The following is a 12,646-nucleotide window of genomic DNA, read 5'->3' on the forward strand; positions in this document are numbered from 1 at the left end:
AGAGCCCTTCACCCTGATAAACACACAAATAGTAGCACCCCTCTAGTCCACCAACACGATGTGGAGCCCTTTTGCCCAGCACATGATCAGGCGCCCCCACACTGCTAACACACAGTAGAAGGGCCCAACATGTAGATGTAGTAGGAAAACACACTCGCGTTCTTTCACTACTCAACCTCCATCAAAGCAGCACCATGCCCATAATGAAAAAATGGAGTAGGTAGACATACCCCTGTAGGTACTTACCTTCTGCCATAGCGGTAGCCCAGTCTTTTCACTTGTGCTCTGCCTCTGCACAGTGTTGGTCAGGTCGTAGGTCCAGCTGTAGTAGAAGGAGTCCGAGTCCATGAACATTTTGAACAATTCATCCAGCAGCCTCCGCTCAAGCTTCTCCCTCTCCTTACTTTCCCTCACCTGTAATCCAATAAGAGATATCAGATGTAGATCCTAAACCACAAAATCATGCATATTAGAGTGGTTGCAAACCGCAGACAAGAAATATGAACAAAGCATATCCCTCTATATTGTGTACTTGTCTTATTTCTGTCTGCTGCCCGTTCTTCTGCTATCTGCATGAATCACTTCTGACAAGTTTTTCTGGCACCAAGAGAAAAAAAGGTGACAGAGGAGGGAGCTCCAGCACACAGTTACGGGGTTTCCGAAAGAAGCCGAACATGGAGAGCGCAGGCGCCGTATAGAGCAGACTCGCATCTCTGCATGTTCGGCTTTTTTCGGAAACCCCGTAACTCGTGCGCGCCTATGCAATACGGGGGGCGGGGGCCTTATCCGCCGGGGGGGACAGACGTCAATCATCTGGGCGACCTCCCAGATGACAATCCCCCTAGGCATAGAAAAGCCTACTCCCGCGGGGAGAAGTAGATTGAAAAGATGGATTACAAGGTACGTACAGCATAAAAAACAAAACAAATTGCGGACTGTACTTGTTACAAGTATAAGGAAGTTGGTCGCTTTAAGTATGAATTAGAAGAAAAACCAAACCCCAGACTTCTCTTAAAAAAAATAAAAAGTTTGGAAAGCATATCATATTTACTTTGTTTTAATCTATTTACTAAAGCTATCAGCATAGGGATTAAAAATAGTCAATGTTGATTGAGAGTGAAGTATTAATATGCAAAATTAGAGAAAAATCCAACACACCCCACATTCCCCCTTTATGCACCTTCTCATGTGATCTACAGCCCCCCGGTGCTTCCCCTACTCACATAACATGCCAACACCTACCCGCCCCTTATTTGCACACTACAAACCCCCATGCACATGCCCTGGGCACCCTTTTGCTCTGCTCTCACATGCTCAGACCTGTGATAGACTCACCCGGGACAGAGGCTTTTGGAGGGGACTGAATGTTAGCCTCTTGCCTACCGACTATGGGCCCTGGTATTTGAGGGAGCGACCAGCATTTAGAAAGATATTCTGTTATGTAATGCAAAGGGACATTATTAAGGAGGTCATGATGGTCTCTGCCTGTGTGGGACTCATATAGCAGATGTATGTGAAAGGAATGCAGATTAATGAGATCTGGAAAGCCCTGGGTCTCCTGTTTCTACTAGTGTGGCTTCTAAGAGTCTTTCACCCATTGTTTGTGCCAATTAACCCGGCTGTGGCATGAAGGCGTTCTGTGTTGATATTTTTGATAATGTGTATTGTATAGTCAAGTGAGGTAGAAGATGGCAGGTCTACCCTGAAAGTTCATATCTCTGAGTCGCCTCGTCTAGGTAAATGATTAGTAAACTAGCTCATGTTACCGTATTTATTGGGGTATAGCGCGCTCCTGCGTATAGCGCGCACCCCTAAAGTTGGCCCGAAATTCCTGTGGAAAAAAAGATTTTTGTACTTACAGTTTTGGTGTCTTGCGTGGCGTCCATCGGCGGCCTCGTCGGGTCCGGCATCCGTCTGCGGCTTCGGGGGTCCTATTCGTCGGGTCCGGCGTCCTTCTGCGGCGTCCTCCTCGCTCGTTTCTCGCTTTCCCACGCCAAGTTTGAATACTGCGCCGGCATATACCGAGCGCAGTACACTCGGGCAGGCTCGGCTACTGTCGCGCTCACGTCCTGTACGTCCAGGACGTGAGCGCGGGAGGAGCCGAGACTGCCCGACTATACACGAGTGTACTGCGCTCGATATATGCCGGCGCAGTATTCAAACTCGGCGCGGGAAAGAGGGGATCGGCGTATATCGCGCACCCACGAAATTGCGCGGTATACACCGAGAAATACGGTAATTAGGTTACTGGTTACAGTTTTATATTGTCAGCCTTCTGTATATATTTGTATGTCATCTCAAATAAATCACAAACCAAACGAGTATTGCCTTGTTTTGTAGTTGTCAGTGGTTGGAATATCTGATATCTATATTCAGACTGGGAGGAAGCGATATATGACGAAAAAGCACTAAAGTGGAGTGTGGGAAGTTTCGTTACAAGACCTAACTCTGTGCACCACCACATGTTATGGGCGCCCCCCCCGCAAACCTTCCTACATGCGTGATAATACGATGCAGACTTGTACCAAGGGAACCTTCCGCAAACCACAGACTTTCTTCCCTCCCTGTACTGCACACACTGCCCATAGTCCTCACTACTTGTCTTCTCCCTATAATAAAGTCATCACATTTCAGCTGCATGCTGGGAGAAATAAATGGCAGGACCTTCTTCTTATTGGGAGCAGAGACATTGGATTTGATCTGTGTGAAGGTCTTCATAAGGAATTTGGAGTCGTCTGGAGAATGACTGATCTTCTCTGGTTTGTTGATACCGAAATGATGTTTCTTACACAGCTGAAAAATGGAAAAGCAGGTTGGTGATCAGAAAGCCAACAAATGGCACATCATCTGACATTTACTCGGTATACAACAACCAACATCAATATTGTCTCTCATCTTCACCCAGAATATTCTCTAATCTACTGAATCTAAAATTGTATCGTTCTCCACAAGAAGAAACAGTATTACTTGTACAAAGCCTTCCGTCACTTTTCGATCCTGACAAATTTACTTTGAATCTAGGAGCCAGCTAAAAAAGCTTAGTAGCCAGCTTGTGCGCGTGCGTGGCGATATGTAATGTGTAGCACAAATTGATGTTTTCATGCATTAGCGCCCCAACACATGCGTTTGTACATGTGTATATGTGGGGGTCCTTACAATATAGACAATTTGGAAAGGGATTTTACATGCTTGGGGGTAACTTTACATGTTTACAATTAAAGAAATAAAAAAATTGTTCTTACCCCTTTCATTTATCACATAGGGGACAAAAAGTCCCCTATGTGATGATTTTTTGGTGACATGTTCTCTTTAATGAGACATGCAGGATCTGAAAGACCCTGCATGTCTCCCCTGTGCGCCACTGAATATAATGCAGTACGGTTTGCACGGCATTACATTCTATCCCGTCCATCCCGGGGGGGTAAACTGTAAACGGGACCCGGAAGTGACGCCGTGCACTTCGCATCCGGACCAGGAACAAGGTGGGGAGGAAATCGGACGTGTGTCCACTTTCTCCATCCCCTCTATCCTGCAGCCCCCGCTATAATGTTCTCGGGCTCGCAGATACCTCTGCGTCTGTGGAAGGAATCGGGCGGCATCAGAGCTGCACTGCTTGCCCGCAGCAGGGCTAAATGTAGAAAATAAACTACCTGCCCAGCACCCGGAACTGCATGTCCCAGGTGTCGGGCGATAGAAATTGTGCATCCCTGAAATAGTGAATGGGCTGACAAAAGCCTAGGTGTCAGGACTAGAATTAAAAAAAGATTTGGCGAAAATAGGGTTAATCAGCATTTTGCCGATAATAGCACCGAAAACGCATGCGATTTTACCATAGGTCACGTGACTCAAAAACACAACTCGGTGGGTTATTGATGCGTCCTTGCTGTATTTTCAATGCATTTCAACGGGAGCAAAAATACCAAAGTGCCCAAAAAGCACCAAGCAAGATCAGCGTGAAGACAGAATTTAAAGGGATGCATTTTTCTTGAGCTTTACGTGCGCTAAAGGCGGCGATAAAGGCAGACAAAGCCATTTATTCAGATTTGATGCTTTCACCTACTTCCTATTTCACAGCCAGCGACAAATTTACCAGACTCGTTGATACCTACTCTAACGTGCAGCCGATAAGTTTGGTTTATTAGTATGCCATTTAAATTGTTAAATGTTTTTACATTCTCGGAATTTACGTTCCAGCTGTGTGTGTGTGTAAATATATATATATATATATATATATATATATATATATATATATATATATATATATATATATATACACACACACACACACACACACACACACACACACACACACACACACACACACACACACACCGAAACCGAAAAGTACAGTTTAAAAAACATAATTTATAATATATACCAGGGATATGCAATTAGTGGCCCTTCAGCTGTTGCAAAACTACAAGTACCATCATGCCTCTGGGTGTCATGCTTGTGGCTGTCAGTCTTGCTATGCCTTATGGGAATTGTAGTTCTGCAACAGCTGGAGGTCCGCTAATTGCATATCCCTGATATATACCGTATTTATCGGCGTATACCGCGCACTTTTTTCCCCTTAAAATCAGGGGGAAATCGTGGGTGCGCGATATACGCCGATACTGTTGCAGCGGTGTTTGGTTTTTTGAATTGGGCGCCAAGCGCCGCAGCCTAGGGCCGAGCCAAGCCCGAGTGTACTGCACACTCGGCTACGCTCCACTACGCCCGCAGCCACCCGAGAGGAGCGGAGCCGAACAAACAGGAAATCCAGCTCCTCTCGGCTTGGCGCCTAATTCAAAAACGAACACCGCCGCAACCCCGGGCAATGTGCGGATGGAGAACTGGACGGACATCTGGATGAACCCCGCGAGGAAGCTGCAGACGGACACCTGGCCGGACGCCGCGAGGAAGCCACAGACGGACGCCGCGCACAGCCGCCGGGCAAGACACCAAAACTGTAAGCAATTAATTTTTTTTTCCCAGGAATTTTCCTTCTAGATTAGGGGTGCGAGCTATAGGCAGATAAATACGGTGTATATATATATATATATATATATATATATATATATATATATATATATATATATATATATACATATATATATATACACACATATATATATATATATATATATATATATATATATATATATACACACACACACACACACACACACACACAATATTATATTATTATTATTTATTTTTTTTTGTTTAAAGTGTCATTTTCAGGTTTCAGCCAAGTGCATCCTGAATTTTCAATAACATTTTTATTTTGGTGCACCTTCTGGTGCATGCGAATTGTCAAGCCCTGCCTAAGTCCATCCTGAAATTGTACAAACGCCACCTAAAAAACGCTACCCTAAAATCAGTACAATAGCCATCTAGGGCACTTACATCCAGCTCCAGGTCTTGCGGCTCAGCCGTAGACAGCGGGACGACTGCAATCTTGGTGATCTTGTAGATCTCATGGCCCTTGGGAAGGACACCGATGAGGGATTTCTGACGGATGAGCAGCAACCACCAAGGCAGATCTGCAGAACAAATAGACAACATCATTTGATTCTCCTCTTGACAGCTCAGTGTCAGCCGGCAGTGATTGGACGCTCAGTGTCAGCCGGCAGTGATTGGACGCTCAGTGTCAGCCGGCAGTGATTGGACGCTCAGTGTCAGCCGGCAGTGATTGGACGCTCAGTGTCAGCCGGCAGTGATTGGACGCTCAGCGTCAGCCGGCAGTGATTGGACGCTCAGCGTCAGCCGGCAGTGATTGGACGCTCAGCGTCAGCCGGCAGTGATTGGACGCTCAGCGTCAGCCGGCAGTGATTGGACGCTCAGCGTCAGCCGGCAGTGATTGGACGCTCAGCGTCAGCCGGCAGTGATTGGACGCTCAGCGTCAGCCGGCAGGCCCTCTGGATATGAATGGAGCCATCAGTCTTCTAACACACATTAAGCCTAGGTTCACACTGCTGCGAATTCAAAATCGCGGTAAAATGTGCGATTTTACCGCGATTTCGCCGCGATTTCGGCCGCAATTTTATGTAAATCGTCCCGAAATCGCAAAAAGTAGTACAGGAACTACTTTTTGAAATCGCAAAAGCCAATCAGCTTCTACCTTCAGCGTGTTCCATTACGAATAGTCAATGAAACCTGGAAGCTGTTTGGTTACTATGCACAGCTGCACCCAACCCCCCCCCCCCCCATGTATTTCACAATTCCCAGAGATCAGCAGTGTATTCTAAGTAACAGACGTTGGGTGCGTCAAACGTCACAAAAAACATCGCGCTTCATTATCCTCTAGTGAGCTTTACAAATCTGCTGGCAAGAATTCCGATTTATGTCAAGAGCCTAATTATGACATTAATAAATGACCAGCAAATGTTTGCCCATTTATTAATGTGATGAATGTCTGGGGTGGGTGCAGGTCACCGATTGTTCTCATTGTGTGCAAGTGAAAGGCTTCACATACAATATTTCATTTTTATTGTGTGAGTAAATATATGTTATAGAATAAAAATGTGTTACATAAATTACAGACTGTTAAAGTGTTATTAAACCCACAACAGTAAAATCAATCTGTATATGTAGTAAAGCATGCCTGGTATACTCACTGTGGAACCTAAGGGGTTAATCCTCTGCATAAAAAGGCTGTTTGATCCTGTCTTCTCTGATCCTCCCCTTATTTTACTGTCCCCACTCCATCTGCTGATAGTACAGAGCCTTGGGGGCACTCTGCACATGCTCAGTTTGGTGTGTATTGCTAGAGAGGTTTCTAAACAAACCATACCCAAAGAAAATGCAGAGACTGTAAAGATCTATAAATTTGGCTTCTACCAAGTTTAGACGATGAGCTATCACTACTACAACAAGGCCTTATTTTTTCCCCTACAGTTCAGCCCAATTAATTTACCATCTTCAAAGATTAGAATAAATTACGGGCTACTAAACAAAGAGATGCCATTGTTGTCAATGCCGATACCACCCCAGAGCTTGACACCATATTTAATACACAAGCCTTGAGTGATCTGGTAGGATTATGGGAAAATTGTGACGATGGGGCACAAATTCCGCAATCCCAACAACTAGCCTATTCTCCACCTATTAAACATGCCACTTAAAGCGGGGGTTCACCCTATAAAAAAAAAAAAAAAAAAATTTCTTCTAGCATAAAATTCGGCATAGTAGCGCGAGCTACAGTATGCCTGTCTTAATTTTTTTATCCCCGTACTCACTGTGTAATCGTACATAGAAGATTCCGACTGCCCATGGGGAATGGGCGTTCCAATCCAGACGGAAGGTGATTGACGGCCGGCTCTGGCGCGTCACGCTTCTCTGGAAATAGCCGAAATAGGCTTGGCTCTTCACGGCGCCTGCGCATAGTCTGTGCGCAGGCACCGTGAAGAGCCGAGACCTACTCCGGCTGTCTTCGGGGAGCGTGACGTGCCAGAGCCGGCCGTCAATCACCCTCCCTCTTGAAAGGAACGCCCATTCCCCGCGGGCAGTCGGAATCTTCTATGTACGATTACACAGCGAGTACGGGGATAAAAAAAATTAAGACAGGCATACTGTAGCTCGCGCTACTATGCCGAATTTTATGCTAAAAAGTTGTTCTGCAGTGTGAAACACCGCTTTAAGCCAAAATCAAATTTTATCCCTACACATAATAAAGGTCCCTACATATAATGCTTTTACCAGGTGGTAGAACTCAGAACTTCTGAATATATGCCAAAACTCTAATTCCAAACCGGCACATAAAGCCAATCCCAAGAAAGTGTAGTTATAAACAGGTTAAGCAAGAATGAACACATAATCATTAAATTGGAAGACAAAGGCAGTGGTATAGTGATCCAAGACCGAGCCACTTATCTTGATAAATCGCACCGCCTCCTTTCCGATTACAACACATATACTAAACCGATCCCTTACCAGATTACATCAGGGAATGCAAGACTTGGCTTTATCTGAAGGAGTTCTTTGAAAATCTGAAGCTTCCTTTTTCCATAGAGAATACTATAATGTACTTTAGAACACAGAAAAACAAAAAATACTCCTGCGCACGAGTGGATTGTCCAACAGTCAGTGTTCCATAAAAAAAAGTGCCAAAAACGGTAACAAAGGCCTTGCTGCCCCTCATGGATGGGGAATATCCTGGTGGCAAGAGAGCGGGAAGAAAAGAAAAAGGCGCACCAGCCTAGTGTGTTACCGTTAAACAATTTAATGGAATAAAAAATGTAATAAAAAAACTACTCACAAAGAAAGCAGCATAGTAGTAGCGTGTGAGGCTCAAAGGACCTCTTCATCAGAGCGGCTGGGCTCTGATGAAGAGGTCCTTTGAGCCTCGAAACTCGTCAGCCGGCAGTGACACACCTTCATCCCCCCATTTGGAGTGTGGTTCGAAGGGTATTCACTACAGCAGTGTTGATAAGCCTACTATGCTGCTTTCTTTGTGAGTAGTTTTTTATTACATTTTTTATTCCATTAAATTGTTTATAACGGTAACAAACTAGGCTGGTGCGCCTTTTTCTTTTCTTCCCTCTCTATTACTATAATGTACCCTATTTTTACCATCTTTCCAAGGTACACAAGAATCTTATTAATCCTTCCCTCCTACATCCGGAATGGCACCAATTATTTGGCGTTATTGAAACCACACACTTGGGAACCAACATACTTGTGGGTCTTTTTAGATGTGTGCTCCTTGTACACTTCAATCTCACATGAGGCGAGACTCCAGGCAGTTCTGCATTTTCTATCCGAGTATACCGAGATCAACTCCAGACAGTCAATTTATTCTGGCGGCCACTAGATTCTGTCTGGAACATAACTACCGTATTTAATCGGCGTATAATGCGCACTTTTTTCCCCTTAAAATCAGGGGAAAATCGCAGGTGTGCGATATACGCCGATCCCCGCTGTCTCTGAGCGCCGCAGCCTAGAGCTGAGCCGAGCGTACTGCGCACTCGGCTAGGCTTGACTCCGCCCGCTGCAGCCTAGAGCCGAGCCGAGCGTACTGCGCACTCGGCTAGGCTCGACTCCGCCCGCTGCAGCCTAGAGCCGAGCCGAGCGTACTGCGCACTCGGCTAGGCTCCGCCCGCTGCAGCCTAGAGCCGAGCGTACTGCGCACTCGGCTAGGCTCGGCCGCGCTCGGCTCTGCACGCAGCCACGCGAGAGGAGCCCAGAGAAGCCGAACACACAGGAAATCCGGCTCTTCCTGGCTCGGCCGAGGCGCCAAATCCAAAAACAAACACCGCTGCAACCCCGGGTAAGGTGTGGATGAACTCGCAGACGGACGCGCTGGACGGAGACGGACACCTGGATGGAGGCTGCAGACGGACACCTCCAAAGCCGCAGACGGACACCCACAAGGCTGGACGGACCACGCGCAAGGAATCCGCAGACGGACACCCACAAAGCTGGACGGACCCCGTGCAAGGCCGCAGACGGACGCCGGACAAGGCCGGACGGACCCCGCGCAAGGCCGCAGACGGACGCCGGACAAGGCCGCCGATGGACGCAGGGCAAAAATGTAAGTTTTCTCTTTTTTCCTTAAACTACCTTTCTAAGCTTGGGGTGCGCGTTATACCCCGATAAATACGGTACTTTAAATTTTGAAGATGACTATTACCTTCAGAAGACAAGCACGGCAATGGGGGTCAGTTTTTCCCCCAGTAACACCAATCTCACAATAGGCCTATGGGAGACTAGGTGCATCGGGGATCACAGCCCACCTGGCCTTCTATGGGTGCTACATTGATGATATCATTATCTGGGATGGTCCGCCTCATACCATTCAGGAATTCATGTCACATTGCAACTCTAATAGCTTTGGTCTCTCCTTTACAGTCAGAGGTAAACACAACCTCTCTCTGTTTTTTGGACTTGGAACTCAGTCACCTAGAGTTCACCTTCACAGCCAAAAACTGCACCAAGCCTTTTTATGTATTTACATGTGTATATTCCAGTTTCCATACAACCTTATGCTATCACCTTTTCTAGCGCCGCTGTTCACCATTGTTTATACCAGCGACGAATGTTCTTTGCTACTGGTGGATCAATCCCGAAACGCAGTCGAAGAGCACGCAGAACCCGTTATTATGGACCCAATCTTGCTAAACTGAACAACACAAAATGCCTTCGGTTACATAGACACCATCTTGTTACCAGCTAAGGTTAGCGTCTATCTGAGTGCTAGTACTGGAAGCTAGGGGTCATCATTTCAAAGTCTAGGCCATGCCCATTCAAGTAGTACAGGTTTCATTGATTGGCGGTGCATGGTCATTCTTTTTGAAACGCACTGGATTATAGCAAAGATGAACAGTTTAGGGAACAAGCATGAAGAGATCTTCGACACACAATATGGATATTATTATTACTGTACATGCCATGCATTTGGGATTGTGCACTGAAGGCATGAGCATGCGCACATGTATTAGGGACTGGGAGCTGAGGGGCCAACACAAGTTATGGGGAACTGGGCGTCAGAAGCTTAATGCATAATAACGGAGTACTGTTTGCTGAGGGTTTCGAACACACTATAGCAGGATGAGACAGAAATTGCCGCTCCAGGTGAAAATCTTCTTCTCAGGAACTGAGGGTGCTGACAATGCACATGGCAAATAAGAACAAAAGATGATCAGGACAGCCGCACTCCAATCCAACGTAACTTTAATGTAAAAAAATGGAAACAGGCACTACAAATTACGGCAACGGAACCTAGGACCACCGACGCGTTTCACACTAACTTCAGTGTTTACTCATCATGAGTAAACACTGAAATTAGTGTGAAACGCGTCAGCTGTCCTAGCTTCCGTTGCTGTGACTTGTAGTGCCTGTTTCCAGTTTTTTACATTAAAGTTACGTTGGATTGGAGTGCGGCCGTCCTGATCATCTTTTGTTCTTATTTACACTATAGCAGGATACTAGGCATTGAGCGCTTAACATGCCGAGGACTGGGAAAAGAAGGATAATTACACATACGGAGGCTGATGGGTTAATGCACATGAGCTGGGGACTGGGTGTTAAGAGGTTTATGCACATGAACAAAGGGGGGAGCACTTGGGTTATAAACACATGAGCTGGAGACAGGACATCTAGGGGTTACCACACATGGGCTGGCGATAGGGCACTGCGGGGTAAGTACATGTGTGTCGGGGACTGTAAACTGAGGATTTACACATATGTGCCATGGAATGGTCACTGAAGGGTTAATGCGCATGCTCTGGGAGGGGGTTATACATTAGTAAAGTATTATAACAATTATAGTAGACAAATATTTTAGATTGTCAAACAGATCGGTGTCCTCTTGACACCCAGGATCTACTTTGGTTATGGTCTTTGCCCCTTGTGTTAAGAGTGGAGCACTGGTGATCTTATACTTTACTCATATATATTATATACTAGCTGAATACCCGGCGTTGCCCGGTCTTCCTATCTTAACCTTTTGGGGAGGAAAATCATAGTAATATAAATATACCCATCTTTTATATAAGGGTGTAGGTAAGGGTTAATTTAACTGTCATATATTTTTATTTGGCATATAAGTAATATGTGTAGCAGGTATTATTGAAATATCTCCAGGCGTACAGAAGTTATGTGGGAACATACATTTCCCATTGATTTGCATGGGACTTTAAACAAAAACCCCGACCCTCACAAATGGGGGTAGTTAAGGGATAAATTAACTATCCTATAGTTTAAGTGGACATATAAGTAACATGTGACCAAGTGTTATCGAAATATCTACAGCCGTTTGGAAGTTATGCAGTAACATGTATTTCCCATAGAGTTGAATGGGACTTTAAAGGAAAACCCCGACCATGGCAAATGGGGGTGGGTAAGGGTTAAACCACCTATCCTATGTTTGTTGCTGACATATAAGTAACATGTGTGCCAAGTTTCATGTTAATATCTTTAGCCGTTTGGACGTGATGCTGGAACATACATACACACACACGTTGAGTGTTTTTATATATATATATATATATATATATATATATATATATATATATATATATATATATATATATATATATATATATATATATATATATATATATATATATATATTTAGTGTGCTGCCATGAGGGTTCAAGGTGCTCTGTGCACTTATTGCTTATGTGTAGCAATATGGTTACATGTAATGAAGGCACAACATTTGCTACACTTAGAGGGGCCTCTCTCCTCTTTTATACTCTGGAACTCCTGATGGATTTTGCTTCTAATCCCCTTGTGGAGGCTTCCATTTGTGGAAGGACATTTTATGGTTACAGAACCTATCACATTGCTATAATCTTTTTATATGGACTATAATCTGAAGGACTTATGAATAAACGGTTGTGGAATGAATCATTTGAGTTTCCATTATTTCTTATGGGGAAATTTGCTTTGATATGCAAGTACTTTGGATTACAAGCATGTTTCCGGAACGAATTATGCTCGCAATCCAAGGTTTTACTGAATAATAATAATAATATTAATGCAAGGTGGAGTGAACGCCGGGGGGGGAGGGGGGGCAAGAGCAGGCAGAGAGTTGCTCACTAAGGGTGTAAAGAGTCGGTTCACACTAGGGTGACACGACTTCCAGCGCGACTTTCAGAGGCGACTCCGACACGACTTGAGCATGAACCACAGGGCAATCTGGGGCGATTTACAACAC

General features: G+C 45.1%; 1 protein-coding gene across 1 annotated transcript in view; it reads right to left on the reverse strand.

Moving 5' to 3' along the window:
- Positions 1-12,646, reverse strand: part of INPP5F (inositol polyphosphate-5-phosphatase F) — a 63,258-nt gene that overhangs the window by 34,777 nt on the left and 15,835 nt on the right. The window contains exons 3-5 of the mRNA XM_040361466.1: positions 5,392-5,528; positions 2,665-2,793; positions 247-414 (exon numbers count right to left, since the gene is read on the reverse strand). Of these exons, the coding sequence (XP_040217400.1) occupies positions 247-414; positions 2,665-2,793; positions 5,392-5,528 (434 nt within the window). The remainder of the gene's footprint in view (positions 1-246; positions 415-2,664; positions 2,794-5,391; positions 5,529-12,646) is intronic.

Source organism: Rana temporaria, chromosome 8 (assembly GCF_905171775.1).
Source record: "Rana temporaria chromosome 8, aRanTem1.1, whole genome shotgun sequence".
NCBI lineage: Eukaryota > Metazoa > Chordata > Amphibia > Anura > Ranidae > Rana > Rana temporaria.